Genomic DNA, 20118 nt, shown 5'->3' on the forward strand with positions numbered 1-20118 from the left:
AATATTAATTTAAATTGAAAAAATAAATAAAAAAGAAACATAATATATTTAAAAAAATCTGTATAATTCTAAAATGTAAAACTAATATATATATATATATATATATATATATATATATATGTGTGTGTGTGTGTGTGTGTGTGTGTGTGTGTGTGTGTGTGTGTAGATATATAAAATAATTGAGGCCTTATTAGTAGCCAAATGAAATGTAAAACAGTGTAAAATATGGAAAATATATATGTAATATATCAAAATAAATTTTATTTAAATTTTTTATTGTATTTAGGTCAGTGCACTGGACAACACAACCCAACCAAAAGTTTTCATACTATATAATTTTTATGCATTATATGTCCATTTGTTTCAAACTGTAATCAAACTATCATAAGAGCGTTTATATTGAGTCAAGCTTGCAACAATAAAACATGTTCAAACATTTATATTTAACATTTCTAGACATTACGAAGTATAAATGTTCCATGTATTATTTTGGTAACGAATCATTTTAATTTGACATTTTTTATGATTGATTATTACTTTTTTTATTAAACTCCTGAACCCCTTGCATTTCCTACGAAGCCCACTTTGGGAAACCTTGATGTAATGTAAAGTTAATGCACTTCAATGCATTACAAACAACAAATGGAATATATTTGGATATAAATCAATATGGTACAAACATGTCCTATTTAAATAAGTTAGTTCAAGTCTGATTATATTACCTAAAAGGAGTAATTAATGGATTACATTCCTAACTATAATTAATTTTGATGTCATTTGGAAGCAGACGACGACCAGCACTGTTCATATTCATCCCTTCGATCTACTTTCCATGTAAACTTCTCCAGTACAAATGCAGCAGTTTTGTGTATAATATATGCAAGTTCCAAAGTTTAATTTGAAGACTTGATTCAGTATTTTGGGTCATTTGTGTTCGAACATTAGCATTATTAAGTATTGTTGTTCTCTCTTCCTCTAATGCTGTGTGCATGTCTAACCAGATGTCTCTCATCATCAGATAGCGAAGAACAGCTGGAATAATGGATCCCACATTCCCACAGAGAGAAGGACAGGAAGTTAGAGTAAAGCAGGACAGTGTGAGAGCTAACGGCAAAGAGATTCATTCAGAGGCTCGTTCTTCTCCACTGACACCTTGTTTAGCAGGTCAAGAGAACAATAAGAGGCTAACAGAGAAACATGAGGCTCAGAGAAAGTTAAAAATCACTTCTTATTGGGAATTTTGACACGTGCTGTGCACATCAGACATTTGGCTCTCGTTAGCGTTGGCAGAAAACTGAATGACCCCTTGAGAATGAATGCCATCCTCTCATCTGTTTGTCTCATCTACATATACACTGACAACAAGGAAAGCTCCTAATAAGGTACGCCGAGCCAGTCTTGCTGTAAATATCCCTATGGCCTGAGAGAGAGAGAGAGAGAGAGAAGTCTAGGGGGAAACGAAGCGGATGGATTGTGGCCTTGTAAGGGTAAAGCTGCTCTTTTTCCCAGGGTCTGGACCCTAAACTCTGGCACGCTGCCAAAGGGGAAGGCAACAGTGTTTGGTGCCATCTACAGCCGGAATAGAGTCAACACCGAGATTTGCAATTCCTTTGCTTGCAGTGCTGAAAACCTTATTGTTATTGTTAGAATGGCCAAGGATCGATGCAAGCCTAATTATTGGCACTCATTATAAAAAGCTAGCATTCGCTATCATTCAGAAACTTGAAATAACGAATCAAGTCACTTTATGATAAGGTTCCATTAGTTAATGCACCTGATCCAACTTATCAAGTCCTTTCATTTATAACACTATTCTTTGTATTATTGTTATTGTATTATAACAAAAAAAAAAAAAAAAATCAAATTTGACAAAAGCACGCAACAAAATGACAAAAAAATTAAAGTAAATATTCATAAAAATACAATGGTATATAAATAGCACTGGTCATGACATCATCAGTCATGCATGCATTCAGAAACATGAAATAATAAATCAAGTCACTTTATGATAAGGTTCCATTAGTTAGTTAGTTAATGCATTAACAAACAGTGAATAATACATTTATTACAGTATTTATTTGTTTTGTTTTTGAAAGAAGTCTCTTGGGATGAATTTATTAAATAAAAAAATATAGTAAAAAAACAATAATGGCAAAATATTATTACAAATTATAACAACTGTTTCCTATTTGAATATATTGTAAAATTGAATTTATTCCAGTGATTTGAATATGAATTTTCAGCATCATTACACTGGTCTTAGAAATAGTTATTATATGATGCTCGATTATTATCAATCTTTATTGGCACTAATTTTAAAAACTATTATCAAGGTTGAAAATTTTCTGTAACGTTGTAAACGTCCAGTTCAGTATGTCAGACATTTTAAATAATTATGATTTAATAGTAAAAAAAATAAATAATAAAATGTATTATTTCTTTTTTTTTTATTATTTTTTTTTAAAAGAAGTCTCTTGGGCTGTTTTTGTTAAATAAAAAAATATAGTAAAACAGCAATGATATAAAATATTATTGCAATATAAAATAACTGTTTTTCTATTTAAATCTATTGTGAAATGTGATTTATTTCTATGATGCAGCGCTGTATTTTCAGCATCATTACTCCAGTCTTCAGAAATCTTTCTAATATGCTGATTTGCTGCTCAATTATTATACATTTTTATTGGCACTCATTATAAAACGATAACATTCGCTATCATTCAGAAACTTGAAATAATGAATCAAATCACTTTATGATAAGGTTCCATTAGTTAATGCATTAACAAACAATGAATAATACATTTATTACATATTTATTAATCTTTGTTAATGAAAATACAGTGTGTAGTTCATGTTGACTCACAGTGCATTAACTGCATGTTAACAAGATAGCTCACAACTTATTCCAGGTAATAAATTACAAACAGAGGTAAACAAATAAACAGACCATCAGCTATTAATATCCACATCCAGAAATCTTAATCGAGACTTGAATAAATAAATTATAAAAAAAAAGTTATTTCCAGTATATTCAAATACATTTTATTGTAATCATGTACTCTAATAATGCAATATTTATACTATTATTATTAAGAATAATATTATTACATGGATCACAGTGTACTCTGCAATAATAATTTACAATAAAAAAATTAATAACTAATAGTAAAAAAAACTAATAGTATTTTTCTTTATTAAATTTGATAAATTTAATAAACAAATCAATTTATTTGATGAAACTCAAGTCTTCCTTATAATGTCATAAAAAATTCGAATACTTCGAAATAAAAATGTAAAATAATTACAATTAATGTCGCAAAACGAAATAATAATAAAAAAAATCTACATTTGTGTACTGTTGACTGAAAATCGCGTCTGCTCTCGAGCGTGGTTTCGTGCTACGTCGTGTTCTTTCGACAAGTTCCGTTTTGATTCGGTAATTTCCGCTTACTCTCCTTCCTGTGTTGATCTCCGTCCCCAGTAAAGACACTCGGAGGCCATTATCTCGCTTTCATACCTTGAAGAAAAATAAATCGTTTTTTATAAATCAATTATTTATTCGTGCAAGTTGACCAAGCGCTCGTTGGAAACCTGCACCTTTACGAATCGTGAGGCACGCGCACCTCGCCTCGACAGTCCTTCGGATAATTTCGGCTGCTTTCGTGCGCCGCTGTTTTGAAATGGACACGAATGAACCGGCGGCGAAGGCGCTCGAGCTGGGCGACGCGTCCGCGGGAGAGACGGTAGGTTCGGATACCGAGTCGGAGGCCGAAGTCGCCACGATGACTGTGATGGGAGAAGCGGGAAACATCGACATCACCGAATCCCTACCGAACCCAGAAGATGCCGAAGCGGCGTTCGCGGGTCAGTGTGCGCATGCGCAAACCACACGCTCTTTTAATCCTTTATACAATGAATGATCTTTTCTTTTTCACTGATTAGAAAAAGGCTTATTTTCACATTTATTAATCTCAGTTCATGCTAATTTAAAGATTTACTAATGCATTATTAATAGTAAAACTTGTGCTTGTTCACATGAGTTAATTTGCATTGTGAATGAACATGAGCTAACATTGAACGACTGCATTTTAATTTACTAACACTGACAAAGATGAATAAATACTGTAATGCTTGTATTGTTCAATGTTTATTCATGTTAGTTATAACAACATTAACTAATGGATCCTTATTGTAAAGTGTTAGCGTTTTTCTGAGTGCCAATAAAAAAATTATAATAATAAAAAATCATAAAATCACATTTCACAATATATTTAAATAGAAAACAGATATTTTAATTTGTAATAATATTATTACTGTTTTACTATGTATTTTTTATTTATTTAACAAAAACAGCCCAAGAGACTTCTTAAAAAAAAAAAAACACACACAATTAATTATTTATTATAATTTTTTTTATTAAATCTTAATTATGCAAAATGTTTGACATACTGAACTGAACGTTTATAATGTAACAGAAATGTTTTCAACATTGAGAATACTTTTTTGTTTAATTAGTGCCAATAAAAAAAAAATAAGCATCATATTAGAATTATTTCTAAAACTGGCGTAATGATGCTGAAAAAAAAAATCAGCTTTGAATCATGCACTGGAATAAATTACATTTTACAATACATTGGGATAACTGGGAACAAATTTGTAATAATATTTTATGTCATTACTATTTTTATTAAAGTATTTTTCTTTAATAAATACATCCCAAAAGACTTCCTTAAAAAAAGAATTTATTCATTTGTATGATTAAATCTTAATTATTCAAGTACAATACTAATGTGCACCTACCTACCACCTACCCAAAGTCATCTAAAGTGTGTGTGTGTGTGTGCGTGCGTGCGTGCGTGTGTGTGTGTGTGTGTGTGTGTGTGCGTGTGTGTGTGTGTGTTTGCAGAGGTGACAGCCGTCACTGTTGGGGACGTCCAGGGTTCAGATGGCTCTGTGTTCACGTCTACAGTAGCCACAGCAGCGTCCATCCCTGAACACGTGCTCGTAAGATAAAACACTCTACACCCATCAATCATTTACAGGTCAGAAGTCTGAATTGATTTCTTAATAAAGTCATGGAATATTGGCATATGACAATACCATGATACTTTGATAGAAACCAAAACTGTGGCACTGTATGATTATTAATATATTTTCACATACCATGATAAAAACATCTTGCATGTCCAAAATTATTTAATTTGGATAACTTATTTTATAACTAATTTCAACAAATGTAAAATTATTCAATAATATTAATTTAAAATCATTATTGTAATGTTTTAGACATTGATAATGTATATCAAAACGATGCATTTGATATTTTGTAGATCTCTTCTTGCTGAATTATTTATTTATTAGCTTTTTTTACCATTAGAAGTTTTTTTTTTTTATTGAACCTAATTAAACTAAAACTAAAACCAAGGCACTGTATGGTAACTATATTAATATATATTGATAAAACCATCTTACATGTTATTTTTGTTAACTTTTTAGTATCATAGAGATTTATTATATAATATAGTTTTATCAGGATTTTGAATTCGTTTTTATTTTTATAATGCCATTAAGTTTAGTTAGTTTTAGTATTTTTGTGTTATTTTTATTAGTTTTATATTTATATATATATATATATATTGCTGTCACACAATTAATTGCGATTAATTGCATCAAAAATAAAAGTTTTTGTTTGCATGATATATGAGTGTGTACTGTGTGTGTGTGTGTATATATATATATATATATATATAAATACAAAAATGTTCATGTATATATTTAAGAAAAAATATGTTGTTTATATATTAAATATATTTAAAAAAAATTGTCAATATATACATTTATATACATGTAAATATTTTCTAAATATAAACTGTATGTGTGTGTGTAAATATATATATATATATATATATATATATATATATATATATATATATATATATATATATATATCATGCAAACAAAAACGTTTATTTTGGATGCAATTAATCGCAATTAATTGTGTGACAGCAATATATATATATATATATATATATATATATATATATATATACTTTATTATAGCTTTTATTCATTTCAGTAGTCATTTTAATATGTCAAGTTAAACTAATTAAAATGAGAAAGGTTTCTTTGGCAAATTGCTCTAATAAAGTAAAATTTTATTTTATTTTATTCAATTTCAGGTAGGGTTTATTTTACGTCAGTTAACAAAAATAGTTATAGTTTCAGTTTTAGTCCAAAACAATCATGGTAATACTATACATCTTTAGTAAGTGTGAAGTAAATGTAAGGACAGGTATGTTTTGGATCAAGATAAAGAGCTCAGATTTAATATGTGTTAATGATTGGTGCAGACGGGCAGAACCACGCTTCAGATCGGAGACAGTCTGAGTACCCAGAAGGCCACGCTGATCGTGGTGCACACGGATGGGAGCCTCGTAGACGCCACAGGACTGAAAGCCACCTCAACACCTATGACTCCTGGTAAACCATTAACACTAGACTCAGACTAAATGAAATGCTGTGTTTCTATACACATGTGTTTATCTCTCTCAGGTCCTCAAACCCCGAGCACCCCTCTGACGTCTGGGCATGAGAAGGACGTCTCTAAGTACAACTGGGATCCGTCGGTTTATGACAACGAGCTCCCGGTGCGCTGCAGGAACACCAGCGGGATCCTGTACAAAAGCAGACTGGGCTCAGGTACACAGGCGACACAAGAGGGCATCCGAACCTCTCCAGAAGTGTGCAGGGAATCAAACACACATCGTCTGCAGGACATGGACAGACAGATTTGCATTCGCACTAGAGTGTTCCAATTAGTAAAGATTGTTCAAAATTGTTTTAAAAACTATATTGTTGTGCTATTTGTGATTATATGTGACCCTGCAGCACAAAACCAGTCTTAAGTGTCAATTTTAAAAAATTTAGATTTATACGTCACCTGAACGCTGAATAAATCATCTTTCCATTGATGCATGGTATTGTTAGGAGCAGACTGTATTTGTCTGAGATGCAACTATTTGGAAATCTGGAATCTGAGCGTGCAAAACAAATCTAAATATTGAGAAAATCATCTTTAAAGTTGATAAAATGACGTTCTTAGCAATGCATATTACTAATCAAAAATTAGGTTTTGATATATTTATGGCAGGATATTTACAAAATATCTTCATGGAACATGATCTTTACTTAACATCCTAATGATTTTTGGCATAAAAGAAAAATCAATCATTTTAACCCATATAATGTATTTTTGGCTGTTGCTACAAATATACCCCAGAGACTTTGTGCTCCAGGGACACAAATATGAATATGATTATAAAGCAGTTATTAATAACGATTATTTTTATTATGATGATTATTATGCATATTAAAAAAAAAAAAAAAAAAATATATATATATATATATATATATATATATATATATACACACTAAATAACTAAATATTTCACTTTAAAATAAAGAAATCAAGTAATTTAGTATTTAATCAAATAATTATAATTTTATTTTTAAAAGTAAACTGTAAAAATACAATGCTAATATTTATGACTTTATTAATTTCTTGGTTTCCAAACATTTAAATTAGTATTAATTAACTTACAAATTATTATTATATTATTTTATTATATTTATTATATCTTAGTTTTACAGTGAAATATTACTATATTTTTGTATTTTTAAGTAATTTAGTGATTTTCATAATTAAAATAATATGCTTGTTATTAACCTTAGTATTTTTATTATTACACTTTTTTTTAGTTGTGAAAATGTTTTAAATAATGAATTTTAAAGTAATTTTAAGGTATTTTCTAGGTGATAATTATTACATGAAAAGGCTAAATAATACACAAAGATTAGGCAACACTTTAAAATAAGGTTCCATTAGTTAATTATATTACTTAACAAGAACTAACAGTGAAAAATGTGTAAAGCATTTATTAATCTGAGTTAATGATCATGTCCACATATACTAATACATTACTAAAATGTATTTAAAAAGCTGTTTCTGTTATAATTACAGTGTTTAGAGTATTATTTAATAGACCAGAGCTGACATAACTAACACTGAACAGGTGCATTATTTTATTAACTAACATTAACACAGATTAACCCAAGACTGTAACAAATGCATTGCTCGTTGTTAGTTAATGCATTAGTTAATGTACCCCACAAACGGCTTTATAGTAAAGTGTTACCAGCTTCTTAGTGTCAAGGCACAATTAAATATTGTGACAATAATAATAATTTTTTTACAACAAAAAAGGTCAGAAGAGAAACATCCACTGGACATGAGGAATGAGAAAAATATATTTGTATTGTTGTCTGTGCCATGATTCAAGTCTCTCTCATTACTATACAAGGACACATACTATAAGAATTGAGACACAGCCAGTGACTGATCTGTAACCTTTGACCTCAGGGGGGAAAGGGCGCTGTATCAAACACAACAATAGCTGGTACACCCCGACAGAGTTCGAGGGTATGTCAGGAAGAGCGAGCAGCAAAGACTGGAAGAGAAGCATCCGCTACGCCGGCCGACCTCTACAGTGTCTGATCCAGGTCAGACACACACACACACACAAACACACACACACACACACGCGCGCACACACACACACGCGCACACACACACACACACACAGAGACACACACACACGCACACACACACACGCACGCACACACACACACGCACACACACACACACACACACGCGCGCACACACACACACACACAAAAACACACATCCACACACACACACACACAGAGACACACACACACACACACGCGCACACATACACACATACACACACAGAGACACACACACACACACGCAAGCACACACACACACACACACACACACACACACACACTCACACACGCAAGCACACACACACACACGCGCACACACACACACACACAGAGACACACACAAGCACACACACACTCACACACACACACGCAAGCACACACACACACACACACGCGCACACACACAGACACACACACAGAGACACACGCAAGCACACACACACACCCACACGCGCACACACACACACACACACCCACACACCCACACAGACACACACGCGCACACACACACACACACACGCACAAACACACAAACACACACACACACACACAGACAGACACTCATTCAGCAGATCAGCCCAGGCCTGTTGCAGTATTTGAATGGAGCGTGTTGTGTGTGTGTGTGTCTCTGTGTGTGTGTGTGTGTGTGTTTTGGCAGGAGCGTATCCTGAATCCTCACGCAGCGTCCTGTACGTGTGCGGCCTGCTGTGATGATCTGTCAACAGTGAGTGACGCATCATAAATCATAATCAAAATAATCATAATAGCTGAAGACTACTCCGAGTAAAGAGGAAAAATAATGTTTACGAAAATGACAACTGAAAAAAAAAAAATACAAAGTAAACAAAAGTGTGATTTAAAAAATATATACTATAATAACATAAATAAAATAATAAATACATAGAAATATTATTGTTGTGTCTAAATAGTAAACCCCTTTTTGAGAGAAACTCAGTCAAGTGAATATATAAATGTATATTATATTAATTATTTTACTTAGTAAATCTTTTTCAGTTAAACTATATTTTAATTATATATGATTTATGTTACATTTTATAATGATGTTATAATTTATAATGAATTGTTATTTAATTATTATTATTACACAGTGACATAAAATTCAAAATTAAATACAGAAAAAATATTCAATCAAGCAATATAATTTTTAATAAATATTATGTAAAAAAGGAACCAAAAACATGAAAATGAAAATAAAACTTGTTATGGTTGTGTCTAAATACTGAGTTAAATTCATTGATGAGTGAATGTTTATTAAATAGATTATAATTGTATAAAATATTATTAATATATATAATAGTAAAATAATAATCATATAGATGCAATAAAAATAATATGATTATTATGCAATATAATGTATGTTGCATGTGAATCTGTGAATTGTTTGGACAGTCTTGAGCTGAGCTTTTTTCTTTGCTGTTTCTTCTCCAGTGTATGAAGGAGGGATCTTTCGAAGGAGAGAACATCTCAATGGTAGTCTGTCGTGTCTGAGTCTCAGTTGTGATGTTATACGGCTCTAGAGACTGATTCTGGATTCCTGTGCCCCACAGACGGGCCCCGTCAGACTGTTCGTCCCCTACAAGAGAAGGAAGAAGGACAGCGAGCGCGCAGCTTCTCCGGAGAAGAGAGAAGCTCAGTCTCCGAAGAACATCACCCTGGCTCCTGGAGCAACATGTGAGAGTCGTACTGCTGCACAATTATTACAATATATTAACATCCCATCAAACACTGATTAACTGTTAACATCCATCTACACCCAAAATCATTTTGCTGCTAATTGAAAATAAAATGACTTAATTTAATAATTAACCAAGCATGAGGTCAGGACTATGTTTTATTTTTATTTTTTTGTGTTGACTAGCAACTAACAACTTAAAAAAAAAAAAAAAAAAATAATAATAATAATAATAATAAAAAAAAAATTATATATATATATATATATATATATATATATATATATATATATATATATATATATATATATATATATATATAATAAAAAGTTTAGTTTGCATTAAAAAATAAATAAATTATATTCATATACACACACACACACACACACACACACACACACACACACACACACACACACACACACACACACACACACACATATATATATATATATGTAATCATTATAATTAATTAAAATAAATAAAATAATACAATAGAATTTATTATTTAAAAATACTATAATAATAATAAAATACAAAATAAATTCATTATTTTCTGCTTGTGATTAAAATTAAAAAGCATAAATAATACATATTATATAATACACAAATTAATAAATATTAAAATTAATAAAATATAAATAAATTAATAAAATTAAAAAAACAAGTGCATCATTTTCTGCATCTAGCTGATGCATCTTTGTTTTCGTTTTTTAGTTTTGGAAATGTCATTAATTGTATATTGTATTTCAGACTGATACATACAATTTTGATATAATTTATTTATTGTTGTTGTGTAATTTTTTAATTTTTGATTTTTAATTGTGTTATTGCATTTATTTTAATCAAGCAGTATAAATAAATATTAACATTGTTAAAACATATAAAAATAAATAAGAAATGCATATATATATATATATATATTTTTTTTTAATGGTTGCATCAAAAATAGTAAATCATTTTAAGTGGAACTTAAAAATATAAATACACAGATGTGTATTATTAAAAGTGTTATATAAATATTATATAATAATATTATTATTCCAGTATCCAAAGGGATAAAGTGTATCAAACACGTATCTCAGAAGTATCAGCGAAGTGAGTAATTCTCTCAGGTTCACGTCTGTCTGTCTGCTCTCAGTTACGATGACCCCGTCTGGACAGATCACCACATCAGGCACGCTGACCTTTGACCGAGCGGTGTCAGGAGAGACGGCGTCCATCATCTCGGACAGCCCTGCGCCCGCAGACGTCTTCTCCAACACAACCGGTGCGTGGTGTCTTCACAAACACTACATCCAAACCACATACTGACATGCTGCTATTTTACAAAGTATGTAGTATGGGTTTTGTGCACAGTATGCACTCTTCTATTTAATACTTCCCAAAATGTGCAGTGTAGAATAAAGTACACTGTGAGGAATACTGTATCCCACAATGCAATGCACTTGGGTTGACCTCCTATTTCCAGTAAGGTAAAAGATTTCTTTTTTCTTCAAACGTTGAGGGATTATTACTCATAAGTGTATGATAACTTCTGTTAAATGGCACATGTGTGGGACAGGGAGGGTACATCAGGACAGATAAATTCACTTGATGCTGTTTTAGCACATTTAGCTAATTTGACATTCATTCTGTGCAATGTTATTCTTAAAACACTTAGTGTCTTAAGTCAAAAACAATAAAAAAAAAAACACACTTGTTTTTAACCTTTTTGTGTTCCTGTGGCTCAGTGGTAGAGCATTGTTTTAGCAGCGCAAAAGGTTGTGGGTTCGGTTCCCAGGGAATACATGTTAGGTAAAAAATGTAAGCCTGCTAAATGCATAAATTTAATTTAATTTACAATTTAAGTATAAAAACATGAACTCAAATAAACTTTATATGTTTTCCTGACCTTATTGTGAATGATTTATCAATACATTATTTCAAAAACAAAAAATTGAATTGAATAAATCGAATCAAATAAATATTCAGTTAAATTCAATTAAGTTATCCAATTAAATATTTCATATTTTAATAAAAAAATGTACCTTTCCTGTTGATTTCATCAAGTCTGCTTAGGTTTCCTGATGTATGAAGTCATGCACAATTTTTTTTTTTTAGCAGTGAATGGGTGCCGTCAGAATGAGAGTCCAAACAGCTGATAAAAACATGCAGCTTTACTCTTCACAAGCTGTTAAACGCTGGACTGGAGTGGTGTTGATTATTGTGATGTTTTTATCAGCTGTTTGGACTCTCATTCCGACGGCACCCATTCACTGCAAAGTGATGCAATGATACATTTCTCCAAATCTGCTCTGATGAAAAACTAACTAATCTACTTTCTTAAAAAGCACATTTTCATTTTTGAGTGAACTGTGCGTTTTTGTTTAGAGGTTTTTTACATACAAATGTCTATATAGTTTTTAATTAAGTTTTTGTTATTTTAGTAGAAAAATTTAAACTAACTTAAAATGGGAAATTTCAGTTGAAATTTAATATTTTAGGAACTAGCTAAAATAAAATTTTTATTTAAAGTCACAACATTCATTTTTATTCCAGTTTTTATTTTAATGCATCAAGTTTTTATTCTATTTGATTTCATGTTTAATTGATTTAATTCATACAACTGATCAAGTTGAACTAAATCCATTTATGTAATATTTTAGCAACTAGCTAAAATAAAAAAAAGTTTTCTAAATTCTATTTCATTTTTCTTTTTTGTTTTAGAAGTCTGATTAAAAAAAAGTTAAACTCAATTTTTGTTTTGTTTTTATGTTCTATTTTAATTAATTTCATGTTTATTTTATTAGCTATAATAACCCTGTAGAGCAGTCTTTATAAAATGAATATATATTAAAGATTTTTTATTTTTTACAGATGATTGGGAAAAACATGGAAATTAACCGTTTCATCTTTTAATTTTAATTAATTGTATAATTTATTCTAACTAGTGAACTAAAAAAATGTAGTTTATTTTTTTCATGTTTATTTATTTTTTTGTTTCCTATAATAACCCTATATAAATAAATAGCCCTCTTCTATTCATTATATCACTGTCCCTATTAATTAAAGTGAATATTATTTTAATTCTTTTTCATAACCTCTTCATTTTTTTTAAGTCTCCTAGTATGAATACCCAGGTAATAAATACAGTATATAAATACAGTATATATATATATATATATATATATTTTTTTTTTTTTCAGATATAAGCCATGTTTGAGTAAGCAGATGTGTTTTTATTTTAGATATAAGGGGATAAAGTGAACTTACTGACATCAGGACATGTGAGATCTGTTGAATTATGGGAGATGTTTGAGCTAAAACACACAGACTGATGTTTGACTATACAAACAGAGACCCAGATACTGTTTTGTTAGCCACGTTCACATATATTCACGTTTCATCCAAAAGAAACACATATGAGATGAGTTGTTTCTCCCAGACGGCATTGAGATTCAACGGAGAGCAAGTGAAGTCAACATAAACTTGTGTTCGTCTGGGTCTCGTCCTTTCCTGTCTCTCCAGCCCACATTTCCAAACCGTTTCATCTTTTTTTAGAGCAAAGAGCTTTTATAATCAAATGTGGGTCAGGGTTCATGGAAGATCAGAAGAGGACGGACTGTAAATGTACTCGTCAAAGTCGGTTCACCTCTACAGAGGAACATTTAATCGCTCATCACTCAGGAGACATAGGTCAGGCTTCATCTTGAATGTGTGTTTCTCCTCCTCAGTGCTGGCCAGTCTTCCTGCGCTGACCGTGGTCTCTCCGCAGCCCAAACCCTCTCCATCAGGACCGCTCATGAACGCGCTGGAGATGGCCGAGCAGCGGACCTGGCTTTACCTGGAAGACATGGCTAATACACTGCTCAACAACGTCCAGCAGCTCAAAGTCCTCATCGCACAGGCCAAACAAGCCGGTCAGAGCGGAGCGCATGTCAGGAAAGAGGTGACACCAACACTCAAGTCTTTCTACAAATACACTGTTCTGGTGGAAACCAAGTTTGGTGTTTTTAATATGCTTAAAGATAAAACAGTTACATCAGATAGCTTTGACTTCTTCAGTGAACCAAGTGAAGGGATTAGCTGAGTGGAGGCGGGGCCTAATTTGCATATTCATAAAGTCATTAGGATATTTAAAGGGCACCTATCATGGAATTTAGAAATTTACCTTTCATGTAGTGTGTAACGTAGATCTAAGTGAACAAAAACATCCTGCAAAGTTTGAAATATGACAGTGCACCGTATGTAAAGTTATTGTTTTTCAAAAGTAAGAGTCGACTCCGAGTCATTTTTATGAATCGTTAGAAGACCGAAGCTTTTTCTCTGACTAGATGACGTCAACTTGTCAAGTTATTTGAATACGACACGCCCACTTATTGCGCTCCAAGACGCCAGTGAAAACTAGAAAACAACATGGCGACGAGACGCTGTGTTCTGAAGTGCGACTCGAAAGCAAACTTCACGCCATTTTGAAGACGATTGCTTTACCAACTTAAATGCAATCAAACTTGGATTCGCGAGCCGGCTGATATTGAAGGAAGGTTCAGTTCCAAGTGTATTTGCATCAGCTTCCTCCTCCGTATCACAACCTGTAAGTGTTATTAATAATTGTTGCTTTTATGTTTTATGTAGCATGCTTTATAATTGTTGGGTTTGTTGTGTAAGCACCGTTTAGCTTCTAGGTCTTCAATGACAATTGTATTGAGATATGTGAATTGTTTGTCGTTGTTTTCGGAGTTTTCTTTAAGAATAGAGTCATACCTCGTAGTAACGTAACGTTACTGCATTTTATTTATTTATTTTTTGGTAAAAACATTATGTTTATGCATTGAGTTAACGCAAACAAAGACCGATTGTGCTTTTACAATATGAACTCTGGGCTATACTCGCTACGTCACGTAAAGGCGGGGTTTTGAAAAGTGAATCACTAAACGAATCAATTGAGAATCGCTATCAAAACAGGTAAAAATAAATGCATATTAGAAGAAAACTAAAGTCTTTATTGTCATTGCATGCATGCAAAACAGTTTTTGGGGACTTCTAAAACAATATTTGGAACATTTTAAATGCCATAATAGGTGCTCTTTAATCATGTTCCATGAAGACACTTAGTAAATCTCCTACTGTAAATCTATCAAAACTTACGTTTTGATTAGTAATATGCATTGCTAAGAACTCTATTCGGACAACTTTAAAGATTAATTTCTCAGTATGTTTTTTTTTTTTTTTTTTGCACCCTCAGATTCCACATTTTCTAATAGTCGTATCTCGGCCAAATATTGTCTGATCCTAACAATACCATGCATCAAAGGAAAGATGATTTATCCAGCGTTCAGAAGATGCAGAAATCAATATTTTGAAAACTTTAGTCTTATGACTGGTTTTGTGGTCCAGGATCCAAAATGAGATGAAGGGGGTTATATTTAAGCTATTTTAAGGCATTCAGAATTTGTCAGAAACATAATTTTTATCTGTAATTAGATTTAATTATCAAAATTTAGTTTTAAGAGAAAAAATGGTGACTGCACGAGGACTTTAATTAGGTAATTTCATGAAAGAATAGAGTTTATCGAACACTAAGCTTCCCTACATCAATAAGAGCATTTATTAAATCTAAACTGAAAAAACTGGCCATTTCTGATTTTTTTGGCATAAGCGTGAATACATATGCAAATTGTGTTTAGATATGATCCAAAGAACTAAATTACGACTGTTTTTGGTCTCAGCAGCCTTTACTGACAGTAAGTTAATCCACTTATGTTATGTTTAACATAAAAAAGTATTTTAAGTCAAAGGATATTAAATAAAAATTCACCAAATAAACTTTCTCAATACATTTTCCTGTTCTCATTAAGGACGATTCATCAGTGGATGTTAGTTTTATCATTGTTCAATAAAATATTACAACTTTGAAACAACTCACCTTCCTGCTGATGTCATCAAGGCCACTTAAGTTTCAACCAATCGGCGATTTCGATGTTTCAGTATATGGAGTCGTCCGCCATACCTGAATGCAAAAGCTAAATATTGACTTGTTTGGGGTGTGAGGAACCTTTACAGACATTATAAGTTGATAGAGGGGAATAGTTTATTGTATGACCCCTGTGAGAAGCATCATGTATTCATGTGTTTCTCTCGCAGTCCTTTCAGAGTCAGCTGTCACTCAGTGAAGAACCTGAGGGGAAAATCACTGAAATCATCATTAAGGTACGGTAAATCTCTCACTCTCTGTGTGTGTTATCATATCAGTGCTGTTTATCAGTCAGAATCAGCAGCTGGAAAAGCCAGAGAAAACACAGACGCTCGTTTTTAAACACAAATGCTTGTTTAAAATCCTAATTTGTGTTGGGGCAAAAATGTACTTTCTTTCATTATTTACTTACAGTTATAGCTGTATCATTCTTTTTTGGCTTGAAAACTAAAAGGATATTTTGTAAAATATCCAGGCTGCTCTTGATTCACTTTGATGGAGATATGTGATTTGATATTTATAATGTTTTGACTTATATCCATAATGTTTTTGACAACATTATTTTTTACATTTATAGTTCTTACAACACATAAGGTGTTAATATTTGTTAATATTAAAAGTGCAGTAAGTGATTTCTGAAAATCAACAAAACACACCCCTAACCAAAAGGGTCACACCCCTATCTTATTAGCCCCGCCCCCTTATTCATGAACATGCTGTTGAACAAAGGGAACTCCCCCATCATGTGTGGACACACCCCTTTACTGGTGATTGGCTAAACCGCACCTTTCATTATTTTATTAATATTATTACTGTTTATTTACACAACAATATTAATAATATTATATAATAAAATTATACATAATGAATAATAAAGATTTTTTGGTACTGTTTTTGAAAGAAGTCTGCAAAAGTTTTTTTTTAAGTTTGACTGTTTTTGTTTCATTTTCAAAAGAAGACATTTTCATTACAATATCAGTTTTGTAATTATTATTTGAATGCAAGGAAGTAGAATTTAAACAACCCGAGTTCAAAGCAGTTCATAACTCATTTTCAACTTTTAATGTTCACCTTTTTTTTTTTTTGAAGCCATAAAGTTTGAAAATTGATAGGACAGAGAAAATATTCAAATGTAGATAATCAAGTTGAATTCCATATAACTTTTTTTTTTTTAAGCTGAAATTGCTCAACTTATTTTGATGAGCTGATGTACATGACGTACTGGTAATATCATTTTTTACAGTGTAGATGGAGAGATGAACTGTTCTCTTAGCAGTATTAGCAGTAGCATGCTCTCTTCTGTGTTTCCAGCACACGTGTGTGAACTGCGGCCGAGAGGCGTCCAGTGAGTGTACAGGCTGCCATAAAGTCCATTACTGCTCGGGCTTCTGTCAGCGGAGGGTAAGTCCAACCCCAGCATTCACCATCATAGCAAAGCAGTTTTATATTTCGATCTGTCTTTCTGCAGGACTGGAAGGAACATCAGCTGATCTGCGGTCCACAAGGCACAAGCGTCAGCATCCAGGAGGACGCTCAGATGCTCGGTGTGGAGCTGGAGAAAGGGAAAGCCTAGCGTTTTATACAGTATGAAGTTTAGATGCTTGCTTCCGCTCATGTGTTTTAGTTTAGCTCTAAAGCCTCATAGTAACAGCGCCCTCACACACAGGGAGATATAAAGCATACACGGATGCATCTGTACCATTGGAACGGTTTCACCATCTCACTATGGGTTTTATATGTGAAATAGTCCTTAAAGGGAAAGTTCACCAAAAATCACTTCCCCACACTTATGTTTTTCCGAACCATGCTCATGATTTCCATTAAATTATGATATAAATAACCAGTTTTTAAGCTTTTAAATGTGGAGGGGGAAGGGGGGTGTAATTCACATGATCGGAGATTTAAGATATTCACTGTGTGGTAGCGATCAAATCTATGAAAGCTTGTTTCCGCCACGGGAAATATAACAGGGAGTTTAGTCTTTTTATCTCACAGTTCTGTGGAAAAATTCAGAGCTGTGAGATATACATTTGCAAATGCGAGAAAAAAAATCTAAACTAAAGTCACATTTGCCTTTCCTATTTTTAACAAAAACTTATCGTGAGACGGAAAATCAGAATTGAGCGAGAAATGGTCCGAATTCAGAAAATTGCATTTCTGACTATTTTTCTCATATATCCATTTTTTTCTTTAAATAAATGGGTTTTATGTGTAATTAATAAAAATGTATAATTGTGACTTGTTATCTCACATTTCTTACTTTTTCCTTGCAATTCTGAGTTTACATCCAAATTCTGAGAAAAAAAAGAAAAATTGTGAGATAAACTTACAGAAATGTGAGGTTAAAAGTTGCAGTTATAATGTTTAATTGCATGGTTAAAATAAAATGAGAGAGATGTGAAGTCAGCATTGTGAGAAAAAAGTCAGAATTCAGACTTTTTTCGCCAAAAATGTCTGAATCTGAGATAAAGTCTCAATTACCTTTTTTTTTTTACCTCTTTTTTAAACCCATGGAAAAAAAGCTTCCATATAAATCTCAGCAGAGCAGCTCAAAACATTATTTCGTCTCCTACAGGAGAAACTTCACTGAAGTTGAGTAAATGATGACAGAAGTGTTATTCATTTAATTGGACAATAATACAGTATAATTTCAGGAACAAATTCTGATGAAGAATTGCGTTATATGTTATTATACATTAATAGTGTTTTCAAAACCAAAATAAAAGGGAAAATCAAGAGTTTTTTCATGCCTCTTTATTCATGATTTTGGATTTGATGTCACATGTGAAGTGCATTATCATGATAAGCTTTTATAATGGATATGACACATTGTAGAGATTAGCTGAGCTTTGTGAAGTAATCCAGTTCTAAAGCTAAAGATTTTACATTCAAAACTCTCTGATGTTAACCTGAACAAGTAGCTCATTTTCAATAAAAGATCTTTTTTCACTAGAGAAAGTTACAGGACGTTTTCCTACTGCACTGAACTTTAACTTCCTTCGACTGCCGTCTTGTTAGTCGACCCATTCAAAGTGTCTTGATTCTGATCCGTTATGGGAATTATGGGAAGGACGCTCAAGCCAAAGAGCTGGTCAGTGGCTCCAGAATCATTAAAAGTTTCCTATCAGATAGATGTTAAGAAGATGTCTTTAAGATGTTTATGATTTAAAACTGACGTCTAGATGTTTGTATGCATCTGCTGTGTACAGACATCTGATAGACATCTTTAAGATGTCAGTTACATCTTAAAAAGTTAAAAAGTATCATTATTTTGTATTACTTTTTTAGAAAATGACAGCTTGTTTTGTTAGATAAGACCCTTATTCCTCGGTTGGGATCGTGTAGAATGCTGTGAAGCTGCGCTGAAACTGTATTTTGGACCTTCAGCCCATTGATGCCATTGGAGTCCATTATATGGAGAAAAAAACCTTCATTTATTTGACAGCAAGACATGGAGATGACATGGGGATGAGGAAATTGGAAGTGGACTAATTCTTTAATAAGGTTGTTGCACAAAAACATTTACACGCAATTTTTCTCAAATGTTTTAGTTTTAATAGTTTTTTTTATTAGAATTCGAAATTCAGATTTTAACGGGAACATATTAGCTGGGATATATCTCTGACCTCTGATATGCAATTTTCAGTTTTTTAAGTTAGTCCTCAAAAAATGGCCACCACTGGCTAAACGTTTTCTATTAACAGATAATCACAATAATGGTGATAATTCAGTTCTTCTGTGGACAAACTAGAGCTTAACCTGGACTGAAGCCGGAAACTTCTGTCTTCAGCAGAAGTCCTGAATGAAGGAAAAGTCTCTGTGCTTCAGGGAAAGATTCTCTAGGGTTGTCTTGTCCAATCTTTCTCCTTTCACTCTCTATCT

The 20118-nt window shown here is 32.2% G+C and overlaps 1 protein-coding gene and 1 long non-coding RNA gene across 3 annotated transcripts; one reads left to right on the forward strand and one right to left on the reverse strand.

The window, feature by feature from the left end:
* Positions 1-2734: 2734 nt before the first annotated feature.
* Positions 2735-3768, reverse strand: LOC127946663 (uncharacterized). The gene is made up of 2 exons (XR_008151133.1): positions 3598-3768; positions 2735-3517 (listed from the first exon to the last, which is right to left on the reverse strand). It is a non-coding gene; the product is annotated as an uncharacterized LOC127946663 (long non-coding RNA).
* On the forward strand, positions 3419-18972 carry LOC127946662 (deformed epidermal autoregulatory factor 1 homolog). 2 transcript variants are annotated; one of them, XM_052543366.1, is made up of 13 exons: positions 3419-3864; positions 4907-5004; positions 6351-6480; positions 6553-6699; positions 8420-8559; positions 9248-9313; positions 10039-10080; positions 10158-10281; positions 11422-11550; positions 13997-14211; positions 16407-16472; positions 17548-17637; positions 17705-18972. In XM_052543366.1, the coding sequence occupies exons 1-13, from the start codon at positions 3681-3683 to the stop codon at positions 17807-17809; spliced, it is 1536 nt and encodes a 511-aa protein (XP_052399326.1). In that variant the 5' UTR covers positions 3419-3680; the 3' UTR covers positions 17810-18972. The 2 variants fall into 2 exon arrangements, with proteins under 2 accessions (XP_052399326.1, XP_052399325.1); XM_052543365.1 differs by having other exon boundaries at positions 3459-3864; positions 6553-6694; positions 8415-8559.
* Positions 18973-20118: the final 1146 nt, after the last annotated feature.

The sequence above is a fragment of the Carassius gibelio genome, chromosome A25 (assembly GCF_023724105.1).
Source record: "Carassius gibelio isolate Cgi1373 ecotype wild population from Czech Republic chromosome A25, carGib1.2-hapl.c, whole genome shotgun sequence".
In the NCBI taxonomy this organism is placed as follows: Eukaryota; Metazoa; Chordata; class Actinopteri; order Cypriniformes; family Cyprinidae; genus Carassius; species Carassius gibelio.